This window comes from Erithacus rubecula, assembly GCF_903797595.1.
Source record: "Erithacus rubecula genome assembly, chromosome: Z".
NCBI lineage: Eukaryota > Metazoa > Chordata > Aves > Passeriformes > Muscicapidae > Erithacus > Erithacus rubecula.
In genome coordinates this window covers 2,052,957-2,080,235 of record NC_136661.1, presented here as the reverse complement: position 1 = coordinate 2,080,235, position 27,279 = coordinate 2,052,957, and the positions used below count along the sequence as shown (strand labels likewise).

At 37.9% G+C, this 27,279-nt stretch overlaps 1 protein-coding gene across 13 annotated transcripts in view; it reads right to left on the bottom strand.

The window, feature by feature from the left end:
• Positions 1-2,268: 2,268 nt before the first annotated feature.
• BNC2 (basonuclin zinc finger protein 2) overlaps positions 2,269-27,279 on the bottom strand; it is a 330,274-nt gene continuing 305,263 nt past the window's right edge. For 9 of the 13 annotated variants that reach the window (XM_079330760.1, XM_079330757.1, XM_079330759.1 and 6 more), the window contains one exon: positions 12,880-13,662. In XM_079330760.1, the coding sequence (XP_079186886.1) occupies positions 13,002-13,662 (661 nt within the window). In that variant the 3' untranslated portion in view covers positions 12,880-13,001. Of the gene's footprint in view, positions 4,596-12,879; positions 13,663-15,934; positions 15,966-26,697; positions 26,763-27,279 lie in introns of those variants that run through there. The other 4 variants (XM_079330754.1, XM_079330762.1, XM_079330755.1 and 1 more) reach the window with 4 other exon arrangements.

Below are 27,279 nucleotides of genomic sequence, written 5' to 3'. Positions count from 1 at the left end.
GAAGGGAAGGGAAGGGGAAGGGAAGGGAAGGGAAGGGAAGGGAAGGGAAGGGAAGGGAAGGGAAGGGAAGGGAAGGGAAGGGAAGGGAAGGGAAGGGAAGGGAAGGGAAGGGAAGGGAAGGGAAGGGAAGGGAAGTTTCAGGGAAGGGAAGGGAAGGGAAGTTTCAGGGAAGGGAAGTTTCAGGGAAGGGAAGGGAAGGGAAGGGAAGGGAAGGGAAGGGAAGGGAAGGGAAGGGAAGGGAAGGGAAGGGAAGGGAAGGGAAGGGAAGGGAAGGGAAGGGAAGGGAAGGGAAGGGAAGGGAAGGGAAGGGAAGGGAAGGGAAGGGAAGGGAAGGGAAGGGAAGGGAAGGGAAGGGAAGGGAAGGGAAGGGAAGGGAAGGGAAGGGAAGGGAAGGGAAGGGAAGGGAAGGGAAGGGAAGGGAAGGGAAGGGAAGGGAAGGGAAGGGAAGGGAAGATGTAATTTAATGACATGAAGCTGTCAACTGCAAGTCGGTAATAGATTAAAGACATTCAGCTCGTTATTGAGCTGTTTATAAACAGGCAAATGAAATAAACACTCTCAAGACTTTATTTAGTGGACTAGTGGCAGATGACTTATATCCTCATAGCTCATGACTCTCAACACATAAACTAAATTTAAGCTGTGAAGTAGCTGGATCAGAAGGTGAAGTCCTGTTTTTAGAGCTAGATGTTTTGCAGAAAAATGGCTCTTGGCTGCTCTGGGAGGGCTGAAAAAGAAAAGACCTTAGGAAAATCCTGAATCCATCAGAGAGTATGTGTAACTTTCCTCAGACTTACAGCTCACAGTGTTTAGCAGATTCTGGTCATTTGGCTTTCACATTCCTTTCTTTCCTCATCCCCACATTCAGCTGGTGAGTCCAGTTGCCTCCATTTGGCTGATCAAGAAATTGAGACAGCCAAAAAGTTTGACTCTAGTCAAACACTGGGCAGGCTGTTTAGTATCTGCTGCAGTCCAGCTAATACTTTCAAGAGAGGCTCATTTGCAAGTAGATATCAATTCCCATCAGGAATGCCAGACAGGACCATACATGCTGGAAGTTCAACACTTTGAGGTGTGCTCTGAGCCATCAGCACCCCAGTGCTCAGAATTTCATGGCAGTGAATGCTGAGTTTTATTTTGGTCTTCCCTTGTAGAATGAATGAATGTGAACCTTATTGCAACTCATTGTCTTAGACATGGTTGTAACATGGCCTTTTTGTCTCTAGAAGCACAGAGCAATGGACAAAACTATGCTATTGTGAGACTAGTTTGTTTCCTTTCTTGATAAGAAGTGCAGTATGTAGAAAATTACTACCACCTTAAGAGCTCAAGCTAAACCAAAAGCATTTACGCCAGGAGAATCTTGCTCACATTTTCTCCTTAGAAGAAAAACAAGATTTCTTAAAAAAAGGAAGTTTTTGGCCCTGCAAATGGGTTTTTGAAACATCTTCACACACTGCACCCTTTTCTAGTCAGCATGGAGCACGAAGCCAATCCCAAGGACTCCAAGTTGAATTCTTTGGTGATAAGTTTTTGTGTTATAGGCCTAGATTTACAGATAAAGTTTGGTGGGGACATACATTTGGCCAATATCCTCACCATTTTAAAGCATGAGAAAATTCCAACCCTAACACTGAGATTAGTGAACTGTGTACCTCTGCCTTGAAAGCAAAAAAACAAGACTGAGCTAGGACATCAAATTGGCATGATCTTTCATTTTCATTTCTTCATCTGTTAGTCATACTTAAGTATGAGCAATGTCCATCTCAAGGTTTTTTTTCAGGCGACTAAATTAGTGTGGCTGTAAGTTTCTGGAGGCCACATTAAGTATGACTTTTCTAAGGAAATGTGTACAAGCTAGAGGGAAAAACAATTATCTCCCTTCCAAAAAGCTTTAACCTATTCAATTTCTGGGAAGTATGCAATACTCTTAAATTCAGTGTGCAGCTTTCAAACTACAAGAGGCCATGTGCAAACTTTGCAGGTGAGCATATTTCCAGGACTGTATGTCCTTCCATGCAAATGTGCATTGCTTGAACCAGTGAAAAATGAAGAAATGAAAGACAAAGACACAAAAAGATCAATGACTGATAAATCTTTAATATAAAAATTGTACAAGAATTTTGATACAAATTACAAGAGGTATTTGGACAAAGTATGAGTAAAACTCCATTTATATCCCCAAAACCTTATGCATTTTATGCAAAAGACATAATGTAGGACTGTTACAGTACAGAAAATACAAGAACAGAAATGTCAATTTAATGGAAAAAAAACTTATTTAGACTACATACAATATTTATGAAGCTACTAATGTCACAATTATTAGATCAACATGATGCAAATTTTCGTATCCCCTTGTACAGCTATATTCCATAGTGCATGCTTTGGTTCTGCAGGCAGGACAGCAGAGCACTGACATTTTGCTCACATTGAGATCAAACAGTGAAAATGAAAGGTCTCCTCTATTCCAAACAGAGAAAGACCTTGGTAAAAATGTCCATCAGGCATCGACTCCACTCTTTCCTGTGCCTGGCAGGGGTACCCCAGGAACACGTCTTGACAAAGTCCACTTGAACATGCCCAGCTTTGCCAGCCCTCAGCCAGCTCTCCATTCTCTATGCAGCAGACCCCTTGCTGGTGCATCGCTGGTTGGCACAGGGGGTTGTAGCCAGGCTGAGTGAGCTCTCCCATGCCTACTGAGAAAGGAGTTTCCAGGCTTTATGCATCTGGACTGAATGCACTGCCATGCCCCTAAGAACTTCCAAATACATGAAGGTTCAAATCCAGTTTATCTCAGTTTACATCTCCAAGTGAGTCCCCCAGTTCCCATCTTTCCAGTTCAGGAGAACTGAAATACAGCAGACAGCTATATAGGAAATCACTGTGTTTGACCTTCTATACTAAAAGCTGTTAAAATGTCAACTGTGACAGTGAGCAAGAGCCTTCAGTTAAACAATGAGACTTCAAACCACTTCAGCCATCCCAACAATGAGTTATTTGCATAGGTACAAACAGGTTGCAGTGAACTGTTTGTGGTAAGTAAAAGCATGTGGAATTTCAGCTGGGGTAAATTTAGATTGTTTTCAGGTTCAGATCAACTTACTTGCACACCTGTTGCACTGGAACACAGATCACGCTTATAATCTGGAAGACAGGCAGGAGGCTTGAACTGAGAACACAAATGCTGCCCATCAAAAACAAGCCATGTTCTGGGAAAGGAGCCCCACATGTTATAAGAACCAAAGTTTGCACAAGAAAAAGCAGCATGCTGAATTTTGTATTTTCAAATAGCTAAATGAAACACACACACATAACAGTGGCCATTTTATTAATCTTGCCACTTTACAAACAGTAACCATTTCCACAGATGGAATGCATAAAACTTTCCCAAGTGAAGAACACTAGGAGGATGTGTTACTTTTCTGAGAGAAATTTAATGGGACACTCTATTGGAATGAAAGGAGAAGGGGTGGTAAAGAAAATAGGAAAATTAAAGACAATGGCTGAAAGTTGCACAAGTACTTGTTAAAAAAAATACATTAATACTTTAATGTAAAAGTATAATTGAAAAATAATGAATAACTCTGCCTTTGTACAGCTTAGGTGTCCCTATTTATTCTGTAAGTCATTAGGTAAAGTAGGAAGAACATCCTTAGAATCACAGTTCATGTGGCTATCGTACCATTTCACAGGTGTAATTGGTGGGAGATGCATTCTGCCCCATCAGTTGGTGGTGGCAGGGGTACAGTGGGTGGTGGGGATGTGAAAACATCTTGATCTAGATGTGACGACTGCATAATGCTCCCACACTCAGGCATGGACACGTGCTCCCACAACTGCCACTGGTGCCCCAGAGCTGCTCTTCGTAGCCTCTTGCATTTCGTGGCAGAAGTGGACAGGTTGTGATTAACTATTTATGAGTTTGCCATCCTAACTGTGCATTATCCTCTGATCATTCTCAACCTTTTGTTTGACAATGGATACCTTATAAAATCTTTATGCATCACTTAGCTAGTCTTGCTCTCTCTTTCTTCTCTAGAAATATAATTGCCCTGGATGCTTTTATTAATTTTCCTAAAATATTTGTCTCCAAAGGTTAGAAGGGAGCAATGTACAAAATCTGTAGAACACCTGAAAATCCTCTCTACATATTAGACATTTGCTGCCTGACTCTTCCTACTATTTAAATGCTTGAGGAAATTTGTATATATATACCTATACAAGTGTGATGGAAAGGATATAATTTTGCTGACTTGTAATCTTCATTTTAAGTCTCCTTGTTCTAACACTGTGTCTGTTCCTCTTTTATCTGTCACATTCACACTCACACACATATTCAAAAACGCGCACAAAGGGCACAAATGTTTTCTTCGTTCAGAAAGTCCTCAGTTTCCACAAACAGCTTTGGAAATGGTACAGCAAGGAAGGCTGCCCAAGCTCATCACCGCAGGTCAGCTCATCCGGCTGCTTCAACCTCCATCAGTGCCATGAACACATGGAGTTGACAGGGGAGCAGAGTCTGGGCTCAGCCTTTAGACTTCTGATACAAACAGGCCTCAGGAATTTGTCTGCTGGTTTCACCCTTGTAGCTTCTGATGAACTCGGAAGGAAAAGGATGGAAAAGATCAGTGACCTTTGACTGGTAAAAGACCTTAGCAAATTTATGGTGGGCACCATCACCTCTGTTGCAGCAAACAACAAATTACCACACAGTGCTGCTGACAGCATTAGCATCCGGAACCAGCAAAGAGGTGCTGCAGCCAACCAATGCCATTAATTGATCCAAGGATATGAAAAACAAGAAATTCCAAAATGGTTGTGTTTATGTCTCTTGGTCTTGGGCTTTGTCTGAAAACTGTGTTTGATATTTTGGTGCTGTACTGGCTGCCAGCACTGTTCAACCCACAGTGCCCAATGCTCACAGGTACACACAGGACTGGCGTTATGATCTCAGCATGGGAATGCTGCAGACTCTGCAAGGAAAGCATGCTTCAGCATCTCCTCTGCCTACTTGGATTTTCAACTGCTATTCAGCAGTCAGAAAGCACAAAATAAAATGGAAGGGGAGTGACTGCAGACAGGTACACTGGCTTTCATGCACTCAAAATTTCTTAAAACATAGCATGTGCTCTCAAGTTACTTCATTGTAAAACTCTCTGTCTTCTGATGGCCTATCTGAAAAGCACTTGTGGAGCTTGTACTTTTAGCAGTGTTCTTGCAAATGAAGGTATAAATCAGAAAAACATCCTTCTTACATGAGGACAGTAGACTGTGTCTCAGATATGTTTATCTAACACTTTACAGAAGTTCAAACTGTCCTCAGCAGGAGATTTTCCTATCACAGTAGAATAGGATGTAAGGAATTGGCAGTCATGATAGGAACCCAAGAGGATGAGATTGCTCTGAAATTCACCCAGGGATGGGCTAAACCAGTTTAAAAAATAGACTGCACATCCTGTTTGGCACTGAACTTGTGCAACAAGACATGTAGCAAATTCAAACAACTATTTCTAGCAGGCACAGTATGGCTTATGCCAATACAAAGCAATTAGTTGCTACATAAGCAGATAAAAGTGCCATTACAGACAGTATTTCTCAGCTGATCTTTTGCTAAGAAGCCATCTTGTTACTGTCTACCTGATAGCTCGATAGAGCAGCCAGTGGCAGCCCTGTGCTTCCCTAAGACACATCAAAGTGCTCCAGATGGGACTTCACTCACTGCAGACGTGTGTGCATGCCTCTGTGTGTGTCTGTGTGTCTGTGTGTGTGTGTGTTTTAGGGAATGGGGAGGGAAAGCCTGGTTCTTATACTCAATTTCGCCTTCACAGGGGATAAACAGGCAATTACACATCCTTTTATATTTGATGGCCAAGTGCTGAACTTGAAAGCACACTATTAGTTTGTGTCCCTTCAGGGCCAGTGCAATAAGTAGCCAGGAGAGCTGGGGCTAAGGAAGAGAGGGTGTTGTCTGCTGTTAGTGTGACAGTCTTGTCAGCAGCATTCACATTACTGGAAGGTAATAAAGTGACAAGTAAGTTATTAGAAAGATATGAGGTGAAATTGAACTGATGCTTCTTTCTGCCCAGCTCAGTTTTTTTCCTGCTTTGTAATGGGCCACTATTTGTTACAAAACAAGCCTTGTCTTGAGATCTTATATAAAAAAAGAAATATTTATTCTTTGCAGGAAAGGTCACATGAATTTACAACATCACACTTTAAAGGAGAGGAATGGGAAAATAGTTTCATGACAACTACAGCTGCTATTTAAAAAAACACAGTGTCATCATAATGAACAATAATACTGGCAAAAGTCAGAGGACTTGTCAAAAACATGTCCATTTTTTAACCCTTTGGTGGTCCAGAACCATTTTCATTTAAGTGTCAGTGCCAAACATAACAGCAACAGTATAGGGATACACATGATCAATACCTTGATCAAAAAATAAAAGCTGTCATTCAGTATCATGACTTGAACAGAGAAAACAAGCCACACAAGACTGCTTAACTACAGACTCCTAATAATACTCCTCATGTAAAATAGCTGCTGCTTCACTCTGTTACAGCCATTTTAAAGGCAGTGATAATGCTGCAGTGTTGGCAGGAAGAGACAGAAACCATGAGACTGGAACAGACATGTATCTGGGCAAACATGTGGGTGAAAGTTTCAGTCCATCATATGATGTTGCTCTGTTCCTGAAGTAGAAATGGGTATGGAAAAGAGTTCCTTTTATGTCCCTACAGAACAGGAGAAAAAAGCCCAACTCATCATGTGGCAACAGCAGGATATGCTGATGCTTATCTAGGAAAGTAGCACTACAGTCACTGTTTTGTTGAGTTACTATAGCAGCAAAGTCTTTTTCTTATGTCACTACATAAGAAAAAAAAACACAACTAAGGAAGAACTGAAATATACCAGCTGCCATCATGTGTCTGCCACTCACCTTTTCCCCACAGAGAACTCCTGCTGCCTCCTTGACCTTAGTACAGACACCTTTACTTCTCTTTTCAAATGAAAAGAGTAATTCTGGTAAGCCAAAGAGAAAAGTGACAAAAACATTCTGGGGACTGCAGAAGAAGTAACAGTTCTATTCATGTATGTGGCAAAAAAACTTAGACAAGCATGTGTGCGCTCCTTGACCATACACTTTCCCTTCCTTATTATTTACTCTGCCACCAATGTTGCTGTAAAAATGTCCTACAGAATTTGAGTACAAATTCATTTCTAAAAATATGCCCTATTTTCTGACAGCAGCTGACATCCTTAATGACCACCATGAGAAAAATGGGTCCATATCAAGTATTTTGATTACAAAGTCTCATACACATTGAAGGAGAAATTTTTGGAACTAAATCCCTGGTCTTGAAAATGGTTCCTGTCTCTGGAACAGATCAGACCTCGAATTACCTCATATTTCTGAAATTTTATTATACCCACATAGCTCCTTGTCTTGTTGCTTTACATTCCTACCCCATATATTTAGCTATGTTAGATCCTTAACTGGATTGAAAAGGCTAAAACTCAAGGAAAACTCAAGTGCATCCTGGGGAGCCCCTTTTCCTATTATATGTACTAGAACAAATCAACTGTGGTCCTTACCACTGCTGGCAGCTCATTCGCAGAACCTGACTCTAAATTTTTTTCCTAAACTGTTCCTTTTTCGAGGATGAAATGGGAAACATACAGGAGATGGAGAATGTATAAATTTGTGGAACAGGCAGATAAAGTACACTTTCAGGGAGAGAGGGAACAAGGGAGGCAGCGAGGGAAGAAGAGAGGTGGAAAGGGAAGAAGAGAGGGAGAGATGGAAGAAGAAAGGAAGGAAGGAAGGATTCCAGGAAGGAAGGATTCCAGGAAGGAAGGAAGGATTCCAGGAAGGAAGGAAGGAAGGAAGGATTCCAGGAAGGAAGGAAGGAAGGATTCCAGGAAGGATTCCAGGAAGGAAGGAAGGAAGGATTCCAGGAAGGAAGGAAGGATTCCAGGAAGGAAGGAAGGATTCCAGGAAGGATTCCAGGAAGGAAGGAAGGATTCCAGGAAGGAAGGAAGGATTCCAGGAAGGATTCCAGGAAGGATTCCAGGAAGGAAGGATTCCAGGAAGGAAGGAAGGATTCCAGGAAGGAAGGAAGGAAGGAAGGATTCCAGGAAGGAAGGAAGGAAGGAAGGAAGGAAGGAAGGATTCCAGGATTCCAGGAAGGAAGGATTCCAGGATTCCAGGATTCCAGGATTCCAGGATTCCAGGATTCCAGGATTCCAGGATTCCAGGATTCCAGGATTCCAGGAAGGAAGGAAGGAAGGAAGGAAGGAAGGAAGGAAGGAAGGAAGGAAGGAAGGAAGGAAGGAAGGAAGGAAGGAAGGAAGGAAGGAAGGAAGGAAGGAAGGAAGGAAGGAAGGAAGATACACTGCAGTTTACCCATGACAAATATGTTGCAGAATTTCTTCTGTGTAAAGTATCTACAGATCCCTAGTAAGCATACAAATTTTTTGAGTTCAGACATGAAAAGCCTTTGAGAGATCTTTAAAAGCAGTGTCCATGTGCTAATAATACCTTTCACATTTTGTAAAATTGAGTTGTGACTTGGTGACAGAGTGCTTTTGCCTTGTGTGCATGACTACATTATCATCACAGCATCAGCTACAATTTAAAAGTCAAGGTTAAAATCTCAGGTGTAACAAAATATACCTGGTTGAGATATAGCTCAGAAAAATTGACTAAATATTTAAGGTGTGCAAAAATATTTATGAGTTAAATTAGCTCTTTACTAATACCATCTAATTAGTCCTCACAGGAGCACACTTACGGGAAAAATCATATTAGTATTAGTGATAGTCTAACAGACTGAAACATAAATGGATGTGATAAGATACATGTGAGACTAAAAAGCTAGAAGGGGTTACCAGGGGTGTTAAAACTCATGGTTTCCATTCTTGTGCTTTGACTGTGCTGTTTTCCTTCCAATTTTTCATACAGTTTTTCAAAAGATATGTAGTGATTAACCATTAACATATGGTTTCCTGACACACCATACCCCCCAACCCTCACAATGAAAAGAAAAATCCTAAACAACCCCCAGACAAATAATTCTGTTTCTAATGGAGGTTCAGTACAGTTATTTTCTAGTTGCAGACAAAACTTTTTTTTTTTATATTTACAGAAAAATACAACTGCCTTGAATAAACAGTGAAACATTATGGAAAGAGTGACCACAATAACTATAGGAACCAAAAAAAGAAGGAACAAATTCCATGTAAAGGCAAAAGTCTCTTCCTCAAAGCTGGTCTAATTCTTTCAAAATGGTTTAGATGGACAGGTTTGGAAACTGAAGGGATAGCCACAAGTTCGTGATAACATAAGCAACTGCACAATACTTATCATGTCATCACACCATTACAGGCCATGTTCTGTGATGAAGAGATGAGATGTTTGGTCATTATTCTTACTGCACTCTGGGTCTCTGCTGAAATTACCCAGAAATGCTACTTTCAGTAAAACCAAGCTACTATGCCAGAGCCCCTTTATGAATTTTTCAGATAATACAGATTCCACCACAAGAACAATTCTGATAAATACAGATTCGCATAGAGATGCATGCTAAGTTGAAGGGAGGGAAATGCCATTCAATTATTTTTATAAGTGTAAACGCCCTTCTGTTTTGACAACAGTATCACTTATGCTGAAGAAACTAGTTTTACCTAGATTTGCCTAAAAGTAATAGTGAGTAGTGCTCTGTCTACAAGAAAACGATGATATTTTCTACATAGCTTAAGCAAATCTGAATGAAATTAAAAGTAGGACTTAAGAGCTTCTAGCAGTTTATGGAAGTTTGTCCCTTTTCCCTTACTTTTTAGAATGTGCTGTTCAATTTTGTGTAATAAACAGATGGTTTTTTTCTTCCATTTCAATAATCTGCTGAATTTATCTACAGGTGATGCTTAAATTTCCAAATAAGCTCACCAAACCCATTTGACCTCTAACAGAATGATAGTGAAATAAGAATGCTGAACAGTAATTCATTCAGTTAGGAATTATTTATATACCTCAAATGCGCTTTTCATTAAAAATTATATTCATTTATATCATGATACTACAAAAGAGTGGGGTTTTTTCTGTATACATAATTCAATTTTTGTTCTTATTTATTTTTTAGACTTTCTATATTACTTTTTCCCATTAGCCTGGGAGGAGAGATGAGATTGCAGTACAGGTAACACTACAAAGGTTATGTATTTTGGAAAAATGCACCCTTATTGTTCTAATTTCCCTTTCTCGCAAACACACTGAGCTTGCACAACATAAAACAAAACAAAGCAGATCTCTCCACTCAACAAAGCAAAGTAGTTGAGATTTTAAAGAAAATAAAAAAGGTGAAAAAAAGTCAGTGAAATAGCTTACTTTTTTTGCAATAAAGTTTCTTTTTGTTAAACCAGAAGGCCAAGTTTCCTTATAGTTACTGTGGAATTCACAAATGTTTTCAGGGCTTCATGAGTGTACAGGATTAAAAAAATGAGCAGAGGCTTGTAACTCATAGGAACATAGGGAGAATTCATTCAGAAATATTTTTCTTTTATTTTCTACAACTGGAAATACTGATTTATTAGATATTGATTCCTACTTCTGGAAACAAAATACTGAAATGCATAAAAAGTACTAAAATGGAGGAAATCTATACTAAGAATTTCCTCTAGAAAATGTAATAGGAATTAAGTACTCAAGTGGACATAAAAAGTAAGAATAATCAAAATGCACAGCAAAACAATACAGCAACAAGCTGAAACAATGGAGCATTTCTGACTCTTTGCTAAGAAGAATAATGTTCTGGGTCAGTAAATACAGAAAAGGAACACATTCTCATTGAAGGAATATTTTATTGTATGCTGAAATATCCCTTAGGGGTTTGTTTGTTTGTTTGTTTTTGCTTTTGTTACTGTTATTCGTTTTGTAAAGAAAAGAGTCTACAACACACATACTAATGGCTTTGGCTGTAGATTGAGCTTAAGTAAATACCATCCCTCAGTCAGTATGTTGTGGTAACTAAGGCTGCCAGTGTGGTTTACCAGCTCAAGCAACATGTGTAAACACCGGAAACAAAAAATTTCAGAGGGCAGCCTCCTTTGTCTCTGCCTTTTTCAGCTGCTTGGTCCTTCCCTGTCGCCTGGTTGTGCTCGCTCCTTGCTCACTATATTTCTTGGACCTTAGTTATTTTCTGACAAATCATGTGAGTGAAACACAAAACATTAACACAACTAGACATCCTTTTTCTTAGTCTTCTAATTTTATCCAAAGGGAGAGTTACCCAATAAAAAGTCCAGCATATGTTTTCAGAGCTACTAAGTGCTTCTGCCGTTAATTTCTTTTGATTGCTTCTATAAAACATGCCTTAATCATACTACAGCACTTTCCATTGCAAAAAAGACAACTTTACAGAACAACATAATTAACATTATTTCCCTGTTTGTTTTGATTTTTTTTAAAACACCACAAAAATCCAGGCTATAATAAGAAGCACACAAAATTATATTCATCTTTGTTCTGTGACAAGTAGTATCAGCATTTATATCCCCAAATATTATGCATGTTTGACAAAAAAACATTTCTACTGGTTCACATGACAAAATTCTGGTTTTTTTTTTTCTTTTATGCAATGTAGTGTATAAGGAATAAGGATGCACTATTGTCTCTAGTAATAATTGGCACTTGAAAAAAGCACCAAGAATTCTGTATTTCACTTTACCCCATTTGCCTCCCCAGTATTTTTCTGTATGTAGTCCAAAAACTACAACTGCGGTTACGGTGAATAACTACATTTTCTTTTTTCAAAATGTGTGCAAAGTTGGCACTTTTGTATTAACACTAAACACTAATACTCTTTGTTTGGCATTCATGCCCTCATACTGACCAGATCACTTTAATCTAAGTGTATTTTTTTTAAAGACACTTACTGAAAATATGGCAATAGTTTAAGAAAAAAAAAAGCATGGATATTATTACACATCCCCTTGTAGTGTATGAAAAAGTGCATGACTGGATTTATGTAATAGTACAAGACAAAAAAACTGTATCAAATCAGGTACTGTAAAGCATGCCAGCACCTCTGTATTATATCTAGCAGGTAGTTAAAACAAGACCGTGGTTCTTTTAAAAATGTGCATTAAAGCTAACATAAATGAGTAAAACTAGGCAGCAAACTATTTTTCCTGCTTATCTAACAGCTGAATGTAACTGTAAAAATTAAGCAAAAAAATTAGAGTTAAACCACCATCAATACAATTGTTTTACATCATAGGCCTGTCAAGGCTCAATATATATATACAAGTGTAACAGCCATGCTTAGTAGAACGTTATCCCCAATGCTTAGAAGACACAAAGACAACTAAGTAGATAGTTTTTTCTTTCTCTTTTTGTTTGTTTGCAATTTTTTTGTGGTTTTGGGGGAATTTTTTGTGTGTTTTTTGTGTGTTTTTTTTGTTTTGTTTTGTTTATTTTTTTTTCTTTTTTTATTTTTTTTTCAGGCAAAAGTTATGGGAAGAACGAACTGTCTCTTTGGAGATGACCAAGAACATTCTAACAGAACTAGGGACAGCTGCAGGTTTCTGTTTGGGTTTTTGTTTGTTTGTTTGTCTGTTTGTTTTCTTTCTTTTTTTTTTTTTTATGAAGGATCTCTTCCCCCAAATTAAAGATACTACATTTTTGTTTCTATTTAAAAAAAAAAAGGGAAAAAGAACCCCAACAACCAAAAAAAGGGGAAAAAGCACCTGGTGTTTCTTTCTTTTGCTAAAAAAGAAAAGAAAAAGTATATATATATATGTATATTTAAGTGTGTGTGTATATATATACATACACACACACACACACACACACACACACACACATATATATATATATATATATATATATATATATATATATATATATATATATATATATATATGGAGACTGTGTATGGCAGTTCAGATGTAGTGTGTAGTAGGCCCTCTCTGGCATTATGCTGTGTCCATCCTTGACCTAATCTACTGAAGTGAAAGGAATGTTTTTATGCAGGTTGGGGTTCTGGCTGTGCCGGTTTCGGCTGCGGACAGAGGAGAACATCATGTTGCACCCAGGGACTTTGCACTTGTGCATTTCTCTCAAGTGCACTGTTTTATAGTGCACTCTGAGGGTTCCCTTGTTGCTGTACATTTTGTGGCAAATGTTACACATTATCCCACCGTTGCTCACCGAAACACTGTTGAACATGAGGGATCCTGGGACATCGGTGCCCATACCTACAGCTAAGGCAGGGGCATCTGCTTTGTGGGCAGATTCCCCGCTGTCACTTGCCCCATCGACGTCATCCAGGAGAATACCCTCATCACTTCCTGCATCAGATTCTCTTGAGGAATGGATACTGCTGCTGGACTGGATGCTGGAGGTGGTGCTCAGGTCTAGTACCATATAGTCTTCTGCCATGCCCCTGCCGTACCCATTCATATGGGAATCCTCAGTGCCAGCAGGCGAGGAGGTGTCTTCCCTTATGTCAAGCCCCATCGGATGCTGAGTGCCATATATCTTCACCAAAAATTCATCGCGGAGGTCCTTACTAAGAGAAGGCTGTGAAGTGTCCAAGCCCATGTCATCCAGTTCTTTGGTCAACAGTTTACGGTGCAGGTTTATGTTAGCACTGTGTCTGGGAAAGGAAGAGGGAAGGGAGAAAAGGAAAAATGTACAGTATTTTTGATTAAACATACATTAAACAAATCATGATTTATTGATAATTTCTCACAAAAATTGTCCCCTATCCATGTTGCTTGGAAATTTCTTTCTTTAAGTGAATAAATTGCAGCATAAAAACTAAATGAAACAAGCAAATTCCCCCCTTATTGTGTTTCTTGTTAGCTGCTGCTCCTCAACATTAGTCTCCAACAGCAGCTACAGCCCGTTTTGTTTGAAAATTACAAAATAATAAATTGTATTAGCAGAAAATACAAAATGCTCTTCTCGATTCCTGAATCCCTGCTGACTTATTTTCTCTTCAAGAGGCAAAAATATTAATGTATGTATATGTGTCTATCTCTTAGTCTGGATTCATGTCTTTAGATATTTATCCCTACATACATACATAAAAATACGTTTTTATTTGTATATATGTACTTGCATAACTCTGTAAGTGAAATGCAGGAGGAGAGTAAATTAACAGTAACCAAATAAGGCATTGTCAAAGGTCATGATTCTGGTAATTTAATTATTGTATAAAGGGATTCAGAATCAGGCCAAACCAAGGTGGAGAAGACTTGAAGGGTTTAAGAGAACAAGTCTTTGAAATCTACATGTAAGTTTCTGAAAATCTTGGCCAAAGTTAGTAGTTTATCCTTTTAAGTTGTCACTGCCAGTCCTCCCTATCCTTTTCCCTGCACTGTCAGTATGTGGTGCTGATTGATTCAAGTAGTGTAAGGTCCAGTTTAAAAAACCCTATTAATAGCAGTGAGAGTTTTGTTCCAAATAAAAAAAATTAAGCATGGGTTTGGTTTAGGTATTTGCTGAAGTTCAAGACAATGGAAAACTGTCACTGATAGAAGCGGATTTTAGACCAGATCCCCAGAGCTGCAAATTAAAAGATTTTCAAGTGTTTTACAGGATCTAGGCCTTTGCTCTCAAGAAATAACGCTCTACATTTGCAAACAATGTAAGCCTTTGGGTTAGTAAACGTGCAAAATAGCCTAATATTTGAAACTGCATTCTACTCTCCACTATTGGCATTGACTTTATTCATCCACTGCAGTAGAACCTCACTGACTTGCAGTAGTAGCAGGAAACCCTCTTTGAAAAATTGCATTTTCTGAATTAATGATGCAACCAACAAACATGACAGACATCAAAGACCTCTAACCACAGAACATGCTCATTATGCTGAAGTGCTTAAGTATAAGAAATCAGTGTAAAGTTTTCAGTAATAGAAAACTTTAGAGTTCAGTTTTCAGAATGTGCAGCATTGCTGAGGAAATGACAAATATTTATTCAGTTTCTTTGGAGGGTGATTTGAATTTCGAGTCAGCAAAAAAGGAATTAGCAAAGTTCTACTGCATAACATTCTTTGCAAGCTAAGGACCCAAACCCGCAATTTACAACATGCAGACTCACCAGTCTGTCTGCCCATTATAAATTGCAGATCAGAGCCCAAATGTAGGAGGGAAAAGAAGAGGCGGGAGAAGGGGTGGGGGGGTGGAGGGGGGAGTGGGAAGAAGGTGGGGAAAAAGAGAGAGAAAGAGAGAATTTTAACATAGGAATAGCTTAATTTGCAAAAAGCACTAGGTACAAAATTGGCATGGGAACACATAACAATGATCAAATATTTTACAGACATTCAGGTCCTACATTAACAAAAAAGGGAGAAGAGGAACAATAACTATTAGCAGTATTTCCTTATTGGAAGCTTTTATTTTAACAGACCCTTTGAAACATACCTCTCAACCAACTGAAGTCCAAAACATGGTTCAGCAAAACAATGCAAATAAATAAAGCAAATGCAAATGTAGGAAGATTTAATTGATGCAGAGTAAATCTCTGTACTTTTCTAACACTTTCTTTGTGGTTCATTTATCTATTGCACATAACTTAAGTTGCACATAACAAACAGCAATATAACTAATCTGTCCCATTCACCTGCAAATGCAGGTAACTGTTCTCCGACATAAAACTGACACTGAAATGCAGCTTGATTGAATTGTGTGGGCTTGGATGCAATTATTCCAGTAAGGGAGTGGTCCAGAACAGAGGATTTCTCTCCTAATGAGAGACAGTTGAGAGGTATGGGTAAGGGTGGAAAAAGTGGAGAGTATTTCTTGCTTTTGTCCCACATAGGAAACACTCTTTTCACACAAGCAAGTATAGCACCATTGCTTTTTTGAGGCATAGTGTAATTATGCATATCCCCACACTACACTTAGGAAGGCTAAGCTTACCTTGAGATAAGATCAGCTTTCTAATCTTTTGCTAAATTGAGATCACAAAAGAAAGAAAGAGAGAGGAGAGGAGAAAAGAGAAAGAAAGGGGCAGGGGGAGGAGAGAGGAGAGAGAGAGAGAGAGAGAGAGAGAGAGAGAGAGAGAGAGAGAGAGAGAGAGAGAGAGAGAGAGAACAAATTCACATTCCAATCCAGACATATCTGGTTTAAAAAAAAATCTGAAACCAATAAAACACAGACTTTAAAAAAAGTCTTGACTGTGAACCTGGTTTATGTCAGCTGTAATATTCCTTTTACTGTTGTTCTGATGGATACTGACTCAATCAAACATAAAACAAATTAATCAAAGCATATTCACACCATACCCATTATTATCCACAAATGAGTTCTGAACAGATGCATGCAGTGCACATACATGAATGATAAACAGTAGTCTTGATGGTCCCTTGCCTTCCCAGTTTTAGATAGAATGTAGCTCCATGTAAAGCTGCTAAGTGCAGTACAGGAAACGCTTACTGTGAAGGCCTGTCCACACTGACCAGAGTTATTAAATGACCATAAAAGCACATTTGTGCTTATCATCATAAGGCTAACTGCAAACTATTCACAAAGTACTCACGTGTGTACTTGTAATTTCTTCCCTGCTCTCCCCTCTTCACTCCTGTGTTATGGGACTTTGTTTCAGCATACAAGCTAGTCAGGATACTTAACTGCTGCTTCCATGCATTTGTGCTTACTATTTCCTTGATTTGTTGCTGAGAAAAACTACAGTCAGGCATGCAGTGAAAATAACTTCAGCATTCATTAAATGAAGAAATAAGTATAAACTGCCATGTTTAAGAGGGGCCACCAAACCCCAGATAGACAAAGGTCATTTGGAGAAAGACCAGTGTAAGGATGCAAACTCTGCTGATGCTCTGATAAGAAGAGATGCCTCCCTTATTAAATTCTCACTTACAGCAGCAACAATCAGTAATCTAGTTAAAGTATGTACCAGCCCATAATATCTGTCAGGCAAACGATGTGCAGAAATGTGTAGACCAGTTCTGGCACTCTGCTCAGTAGTGTCCCTTTTCCGCTGTCAGCAGTACTGTTGGATTCTCCTAATATAATTACATTGACTTTTATTCAATTAAGTGCCATTCCTAGCCTTAAAAAGAAGCTACTTTATCAATTGATTCAGGTGTAATGCAATAATAAAGATGAACTCATGGCAGTGCATTAGCTCTGCTGTTCATAACTTCTGAACATAGGTTCATTCATAGCAGTCGATTTCCATTATGCAACCACAGTTCAAAAGAATTGATTCTTTTACATTCATTTCTTAATCTATTTCACTTGTGTTTAACACTGTCCCTAAATATCATATGAGAAAACATTCTGGTGGGGAAGGAGGTATGAGTTGTGAAAAAAATTCATTTATTTCGATACTGAACCTTTGAAATCTTATTAAAACCCCCAAAATATCAGACCCCCTTATCCATAACAAACAGAGATTTTCCATCCTAATCCAAGTCTTTGTCCTCTGCTTTGTCTCTTTCAAACCCTAGGAAGTCTACTATGAGCCCTCAGCCATGCTAACCACCTGTCATCTTGTTCATCTGCTCCTCCCCATGACACCAGCAGTTTCTTGCTTCACCTATTCTGTTCCCTGATGTGATTTATGAAGCTACTAACCTCTTCCTCTTCCAGATACTGCTCCCAGGTATGTGTGAACCATGGTCCCTGAGTAAGCTGAGGCACAGTTTGGGTAGAGTGCTTTGTGCCAATGCATGAACACTGCCACCAAACAGACAGAAAATCCTGAAGCAAAATATGCCTAGCTAGCTAATTTAAGGCCATCTCTGATGTCCTTTGCACCATCGCAACTGCTGCTGTATCTGCAGGGAAAAGAACTTAAAGAACATGAATGATTGGCAGAAATATAAATGTGTGTACGAAACCAAATATTTGACCTAAATAAATCCTTTGAATGTCTCTGGATTTCCTAGATTTCTCATTTGTACATCAACTGCCAGAATGGCATTTGATCCTCACAGTGGAAATGCTGCGTAAAGACAACTGGTGATTGAAGTCTTCCATACAGAAGTATGCCATCGAATGCATTTCTCTAAAGGCATAACTCACTCTACTTCAGTTACTATACCTACCCATTCCTAGACAACAAGGGATGGTGAAGAGGCAAGGAAGTTTGAACAAATTCTGGGGTCCAAAATACCTGATTTCTTTATATAAATACCATTCTTTTCAAGTTACTATTAATTAGCTATATATATGGAAGGCAAAAGTTAGTGCAAAGTCCTCACTAGAGTGAATTTGGCTATAAGAATGGAGCAGCGTTGCCATGAGGATGATAATGATAACTATGATATACATAAAATCTGTGGCTATGGTGAAATGTCAGTCTCTGAGTTTACCACTGCCTTTTCAGTCAGAAGTTTCAGTAGCAGTGCAATTGAGAATGCTACAGCAGTTACAGAAGCTCCCTGACTCTGGGCATTATGTCATTGGTGATAGTATTTTCCTTCTCTTGTGAAGCCCATGGAAGTATTCTTTCTTAATTAGAATTCACTGTTTGTTACACCCCACCTACAACTACCAAGTTTCTTGGTGGCAGATGCACTATGCACCAAGAGAAGGAAGGGGATTATAAGCCTTGCAAGTATGGTCAATTAAACATGCATTCTATTTACACAGATCATAAATCCTGAGTAGGATCTCTTTAGCAGTTCCTTTCTATCACTTGTCAAGGAATCTGATTTTGCTAATTTACTGCCCCATTTTTTGGAAAGAAAAAAAAATCAATGGCCTTAATAACTTTAGTTTAGCTTATTTTTATTTAGTCAGTCTTTTAATTTCATTTTGAAGTGAGTGAGAAGGAATTTATCAGAGTAGAACTTGCCCTGGTAAAGAAATTGACATGAGTTCTGTGGCCAAATGTTGAGGTACAGTCCAATCAGCACCAGAGCAAACCTCACCTCTGATGCACAGACCAAAGTTAGAGAATTCAGATTATAAAGAGCACTGAAGAGTTGAGCATTATAAAGAACACAAAACTAACTGCTTGAAAAATTAGGTTGAATGTGTTTGCAGTTCAGAACAGGGCAGCCTGTTGAAAATTAAGCATACGTTATTATTTTATTAATTATTTTAGCAAGAGAAAAGTAGGACTATACTTAAATGCTATGGGATGAGAGACAAAAAGAGAGTGAGAATAAAAGAGAAGTACAGTCATTAGAGCAGTCAGTTAGGGATTGTGGAAACCCACTTTCTACTGCTTGATTCAATGAGACAGAAAAGTCAAGCCAATTGATGTCCCAGTTAAATGTCCCAGCTACTACTTCCCTTTGTCTGACTATAAGCAACAATGCCCTCTGATAAAGATGTCAGTCCATCATCAAAGTAAACTGTATTGTTCATTAAAATTCTGAAATTATCTATTTCAACATTTCCAGTTGTACTCAGCCACAACTATTCTTTCTGTGCTTCCAAGAAAGCCACCCTCCCAGTTTCTTAAATTTCAGGTATTCTGAAAGTGCCTTTTCTGTCAAACACATGATTTGATAAATTAATACCACCTAGCCCTACCATTCTAACACTGTAAGGAAATAACAAACAGAATGTGACAGCAGGAGACCATCAGCTTTGTTTTAAGATCAGTAAGTGATTCAATATTAAGAAACACTATATATATAGAGAGAGAGAGAGACTTAATGCATGTAAGGACAATATAAAATTATTTTCTGGCAAATGATGTTTTTTCCAAGTGATAGTAGATTTATTTTTTTGAACAAGACAGAACCTACTATTGGGTTACAAAACCCAAAACCACACAATCTTCAGTTAGAGAAGGTGTTGTTAGAAAATCAAAGGCCAGAACACAATTGGCTGGTGATTTATACACAAATTGACGAACCTCTTATTAAAGTTGGATATGGAAGTAACTGCTCTGGTCCCATAAAAGCAATCTTCCTGCTACATTTAGTTTACAACTAAGCTCTATCAATCTGATGTAAAATATCATAAAAAACAGAACTTTCATTATTCATCCTGTGAGACTTTTTCTACACAAATTTTCAGCTCAATATTCAGCCTATATTTTTACCTATAATGAAATGTTAAAGGAAAGTTTTCTTTGTTTCTCTTCACCTTTAAGGCAAAGAGAATGAAGACTTATGGTTTTGTTTTAAATTTTCAAGTTATTTTAGTTGCTAACACAAATTATTAATATGTTTTAACCTCAATTTCATGTCCCTTTCCTGCTTGTTTAAGCACGAAACTCATAGAAAGGCCTAGATAGGTGAACACTACAGAAAGTAAACCCAGAATTTTATGCTTTCTCAGAATCTCTGCAGACTGAAAGTGGTGAGTTTCATGCAGCTAAAATCAAAGAACCAGAATGTAAGACTCTTGCTAAATATAACAGGGTACATATTTATGAGAAAGATATGGCCTCAATTCTGATATTTGTTCAAGAAAGCAGCAGCAATCATTTCTCCCATTTGCTTATGAGAATCAGCAATAAAACATTTCCTGCAATTTAATTGATAATGGAAACTGTTAAAGAAATTATCTTCTCACTTACTGTTCTAATTTTGACACTCTATCAGCAGTCTTTGATGCAGGGTTTGTTTTGTTTTGTTTTATTTTTTAATATTAAAAAACCCCAAAGAAATCCATAAATCTAAGTAAAGATAGTAACAATATGAAATCATGATATGACCTAAATTATAAAATTCACAATTATCTAAATGGGAACAATGTTTAAGTCTGTACACTAGAGCTTTCACATGTTTGATCATATTTAATTTGCCTCTAAATGTAAGGAGAAAAGTAGGCATAGGGGCGAAACTTTAGGAGTTAAGGCAAAAATACTATACTACACAATAAAACCGTGGCATTTCTACACGAACAAGGTAATAGCATCAGTTCTTGAGGTCTGAAATTGCATAGAATCTGAAAAATATTAACCTTTCATAGGAAGAAAATCCAAAAGGTAAAATACAGTTCAGCACCTATTAAAAAAGTAAAAAAACCCAGTGCTTATTAAATACAGGAAATAAAGGACAAGCAAGTTCTTGCAAATTAAAGATGTGGAGCCCAGTCATTTCAATCCCTTTCAATATGAAACAAATCACTCACACTGGTCACGAAGACAGCTCCCTCTACACTCAAATTATTCACTTGAAGATAAGCTCCTATCAAACTCTTTAGGGGTTTAACTAATTTACTGCACAGATACGGCACGTCTGTTGTAATAACAGGTAGGATGTATTGGGGTCGACCATTTATCAGAATTAGACTTCTTTTTTCAATTCACAGTGAATTATGCTGCCCACACTGCTCCTCTTTCTCAGAGCTTCCCATCTCCTTACGGCCCCTAATGTGGCAGGCAAACAAAATTGACAGTCTCATCTTGTCAACAAGGGGTGATTCTCCTGAGAAGCCATTTAACTTTGCAGAGGAAGCAATGTATTAATGTGCCTGTCCCAGGAATGTTAATCATCTTCAAGCTCCCTCTAACTTTGACATGAACAGAATCACCAAATTTGTTTACTAAATGAATCGTAATATGCTAATAAGAGAGCATGACATATATGGTAAAGCCAAACAGATGGTTTGTTTACTCCACTTTGCTACTTTATAAATGTTGTAACTCTGAAGATGTTAGTGAGAAATATTGGTTTGTTGGCAGTGGCAAACATGCCTTTTGCATACTTAATTCACAGTTAGAGTCAGAAAACAATTTATCATCACCATGGAATGCATAAAAAATTGTTAATGCAGTGATAGCATTTAGGAAGGCAGGATAGTTGACTGTGCAGATAAATATGAAACTGATATTTGATGGTAATATTTGCTACCAAATTTAAGATAAAAAATAAAAAATCTGTCAGCTTGGGATTCTTGAAAGGTCCAATAATTCAGCACAAACATGTTGAGGTGTTTAGTGAAATGGTCCTTATGATGTGAACAGAATTATATTTTCACAAGAGTTGTGCATGCTCAGAAGCATTGAGCTTATGTTGGACCCTTAATATGTTACTATAGTTGTCCATTAAAGATCAAAAGATACTACAAACAAAAAGCACAATGACTGGTGTACTTGCCAAAGTTACTGAGAAACTATCAAAACTATGTTGCAACACTTAAACCTCTCACTTTATAAGCTGCCTGAAAGCAAAACAGACTAATTTCAAATTAGCCAGCACTCTGGTCTAATATCCGGACTAGTTGAGAAAGTTTAAAATAAGAGGATTTATCTGGCAGAATATTTTCTAAGTGAACTAACACAGTGTCACAAAATTACATGCACAAGAAGTCATTATACATATGACAGAATCCTTTGATGGGCATAACAGGTGCTTAGCACCACTGCCTATCACTCCAAAGCTGTTTCTACAATTTACACAAGTTCTACAGAGAAGTTTAGCTGGTGCAGTGTGCACTGAAGCCATGCATTAAGTGCTTGTATCCACTGTGTTGATGTATTTGCTAGGCCCTTTGGCATAAGGTGTATTTTCCCTTAAGAAATACTGAAGAGATAAAGAATACATACGTTATAATTTCTTTTCAAACCTAAATAATCTAAATATTACATGATCCAAGTTTTGTAATCAGATGTTTCCATCCTTTATTTAATTTTACTGCTACAGCCAAATGTGATAATTTTTTATACAAACAGACCCTCTAGTTCAGCATGCTATTTATGAATTTTACTGAATCCCAAGTTTCAGTAAATGCTGACATAAAGACAGAATTCAGGCAGAATTCCTAACATTTCCCTGCTCTGATTTCAAAGCAATTTCTTTTTCTCTCAGCAATACATTATCTTATGGTTTGCTTAGGAAATGTACAGACTCTTTACTTATTGAACTTCAAGTTCAAAATAATAATAAAACCCAAGGTTCAAGGATAGTTTTGTTTGATTTCAGATTCCACAGTAAATCTGTAAACCATTTATTTTGATCAAAATGCAATAGTAATTCTCATTCGTAACATTTGTTTGTTTAAAAATGCTTGTTTTATTTATATAATACCAGAGGAACTATAAAACCAAATATGATGTGGCATTTCAACAGGGTTCCTATATTAGTAATTTTACATTGCTAAATAAGTACCCCTATCAGGTCAATGGATAGCTGATTATCCTGAAGCCTCCTTTCACTGATGCCCCAACTTCTCAGTAATTCCAATCCTCTGAGATTCTTCCATACATGCTATTGTCAGCATTTATTAAATTCTCAACTTTTTACTCATCCACAAGAGAATGAGCAACGATATCTAAGTTCAGTTTGCTGTCCAAGGATTATTTTGGAAAAAACATTAGCAGCTGTCCCAGCCTGGCGCTTATATCTCATTTGAAACATCTACTCATTCCTGACCAACAAAGAAAATTTCAATAAAGTACTTTTACTGGTTTAACAGCAGTGAGCTCCTGGGATTGTCAAAGTGCTCAGTCTTTTCCGAGGAGAGAAGGAATCAGCAGCTCAAATATAATTAACCTTCCATTCTCAATGCAAACTGCCACGCACAGGAGCTCTGCAGTCTATTAGTGAAGTTATAACGGCCAACAGGCAGAGGCAAAATTGGTCAAAAAGTTGGCTGCTGCTGTCATATTTTTAGAATTATGATTAATGACACTAATAATGTGGATGATTACTGATACGTGTATCTCCTGCAGTTTATCATATTGCACTGGCTGCCTACGTCCACAATAAACATGATGCTATCATTTACCTCTTTATTGAAGGCAATCCTTCTCTTGAAGGAGCACATTCTAATTACTTTGTAATGTTTTATGTCTTAAACATTTTGCAGCTCTGGACCTTGCCAACTGCTTCATGTCTACCATTGATTAATTACAGAATGTTTAATCAAAATTTAGAACCTAATGCAGTCATTTACGAATGCGCTGCAGTGCCAAGATAGTTAGGCTGCCGTCCCAAGCTTGGAGAGTGCTGGGTTCAAAATTAAATCCCAGAAATCTGGAAGATGCCAAAGATTTTACCTCGAGTGATTTGTGTTTAAAAAATCTTACTTCAGTTGATGAATGACAGACACCCACTCAAAATGGAAGGTCTTTGTTATAAACGTATCTGTGCTTGCATGTTCCTATCACTTTTTTCTTCTTCAAATGTCTTAATTTTTTCTCTTTATGTCATTGTTGCAGCAGTTGCAGCCCCTTTACAAGCCTTACTTGCTGCTAAAGCTCTTGCAAACACCACGCAAGAGAGTGTAGTTTTGAAGTGGTTGAATGAGTGAAAAATAATTTGCAGGGACAAATACATAAGTTTTTTTTAATGTGGATTTTTATGGTACTGTCACACAACCATTCACCGTTGAAGTTAAGTGTTTTTTTAATACCATTACTGAACTGCTGAAATGGATGCTAATATAGCTTGGAGTGCTAATGTCAAATCCTGGTAATAAAAAAGACAGACTGCTGAATGAAATAATTTCAAGTAAAAAATAGAACAAAAGTGCTCTCACTCTCGCTCTACACTTTTATTGAATAGGGACTGACTGAGCCAATTGCTTTAGAAGTCTGTAAAATACAATTACTAGTGAGCTGACTGACCCAGCAGTGCCCCTTCTGTGACAGAACAGACTAAAATGGCTGCAGAATTAGTGCTGCTCCCCTATCTTACTATCAGACCTGAGAGACATCCAGTGCAGGGTCTGTTATCCTTCCTGCCAGGATCCCCTCCTCATGAAATCTTGGTTCTCAGTCTTGCATAATATACAATCAGTGTTCATCTTTTCTTGAAACAGGGGCTCATTTACCTTCTGAAAGGGAATCCAAGTTCTCTTTCTATCCACTGTATTTTTACATCCTTGTCTAACAACATTATGTATGTCTTTCAGTACACACATCCACAGACACACATATACATGTTTGGTCTATTTTTATTTCTGCACATTGTGTATAAAACACAAAAGTACAACCTGAGGTTTACAGGCAGCAAAATTAACTATGTCCCATTTGTATTTTCAGTTGTAACTGGCTGAACTGTAATTGCTTTCTTTATTCTGGCATAACAAAGAAAAGGAGAGAGAGGGAGGAAGACGGAAAAAAAGGAAAAAAAATTGTATTGAACTAGAAAAGTGAAACACTTCTCCCTAGTTAATAAAATAAGCAATAAAGATTGTAAAGCACTAAAATCAAAATCAGTAACATTGGAAATAAGAACTTATAAACCCTGTAATTTACATCTTGTGTTTTAGACTTCTATAGTTTGACACAGACATACAGCTTGGGGCTTTCTTACCCCTCTTTATTCAGAAAGAACAAAAAAAAAAGGAAAACTAAAGTGACAGCAAAAAATACCTTCTTATTACAATCTTATCCTTTCCTTCTCTCCCTCTGCTTTCCCCACACAAAACAAACCATTTTACATTTATTCACAATGCCAACAAAGTCCTGCAATTTCTTTCTCTTTTATGGGAGCATACATTTCTGGCAAATCTAAAACTCTTTCATTTCTCTTCCAGCTCCATTTATATGAAGCTTGAAGGTGCCTCATGGCAAAAATGTTGAATTATTTCTTAGACAGATCTTTTAAAGCAATGCTATTTAGGGCAAGCTTAAATGTGAAATAGACTCTTAATTAAAAGGAAAAAAAAAAAGGTTTTTTTAGCACATGGCAAACTGCTCATTTAAAAGATGTTGCTGGAAAGCAGGAAGCAGTACAAAAAGCCTTACATTTTTTTTAGAAGTAGCGGACTTAAAACTGTTGTCAGGAAATATCCAGTGTTTGCCATTAAAAGATGAACTTGTGATGAGCCATAAGTGGTATCTCACCTGAGATATTCCTGTGTTACATCAGGTCCCCAAAGACCATCTGAGGTAGCTCTAGAGGAACCATTAGAGAATGCTTTATGTGTACGTGCTGGACGTGAATGAGTGATTTCTACTTAAGTACTGCAGCAGAGCATCCTAAATGCTGGTACATGATGTGTGGCACTGCTTGCCTGAAGAGACAAAGGTCAGCAAACTTCTGATACGGCTGGCCAGGATTAAGGGGTAGTGAAAAGCTTCACAAGTGTCTTGCAATGCTCTTACAGTGCCTACACAGTGGTCTCTTCCTTGACACTGTGGAGCATTTAACTCTCATTCGTAACTCTGTGTGTCCTCCTTCAGGATCATCCGAGATAAGTAGTGAGCAGCATTTTTAGCTTTAACACTAATATTTTCTAACTGAACAGTATATTTCTGAAACTAAAGGCTCTACTTCACAAATTTGCTTTTACTCCCTGTCATATTTGCTAATGACTAGCAGTTTGTATAATAATAAAAAAAAGGTCCCTGATTTAGAGAAGTTGGATTTTGGGTTTCTTTTCCCCCAAGCTCATAAATTGCCAACTATTTTTGAGCAGCATCTTTTAGTAAGATGTATTTCAGTGGAAAACTCTCCTGTCTCAGTAGCTAAGATGTATTTTGTCACAAAGCAATGGAAGAGAAATACAAATGATCTTTGTTTTACTGTATTGACCACCTGCTACATAATTCTATTTCAAAATATATTTTGAAATGTCAATGTCTATCTAGATATATTGATAGGACTGGCACACTATCATTCAAAAAAGTGTTGTAGCTATTTGGAGTCATCAACACTTGGCAAATTTTCCCCCTTTTAGTTTTTGGGGGTTTTTTGTTGGTGTGTTATATGTGTGTGTGTGTGTTCATTTGTTTGTTTTGGAGGTTTGTTTGCTTGTTTGTTTTCATTCATAGGACTTGCCTCACCAATTTTCTTACTCACATTAATTCGTATATGTCCCAACACAGTCACTCAGTTCATGTTCCAATGAATGAAACAGCTCAAATCTAGGGGAAAGAGCAGCATTGTCATTATGGGAAAAAGAAAATTATCTCAGCTATTAATAATTTTTGGTCAGGGTAAAAGATCTGATGAAAAGTTTGCTTCTTGAATTGAAAGTTTCTCTTTTCATGCAGACATGCACAGCTGACAAATGAATGGATCATGAATGTATGTATGACGGCATTTACCTGCCTCAGTGTATGTCCTTGACTGAAAGCTGTAAATCCAAAGGGCAGTAAACACACAGCAATTCCTGCCACAAATTTCACCTCACAACTGAGGTGTTTCCTTCACCCTTCACTATTTCTCCCCAGACTCCTGCACCTGAGAGGACCACATCTCTCAAGCTGCAGCGTCTTGTTCCACCCAGACTTTTGGATGTAGTGGCCTGGTGTTATCTTCTATCTGAGAAGTACAGCTACCTTCATTGTAGCAGAAATCTTACTCTAAAGTTTAAAAGACCAGGCTTCCCCTGCGGGAACTAATGTGGGTAGATGCTTTATTTAACCCACTTCCAAAAGA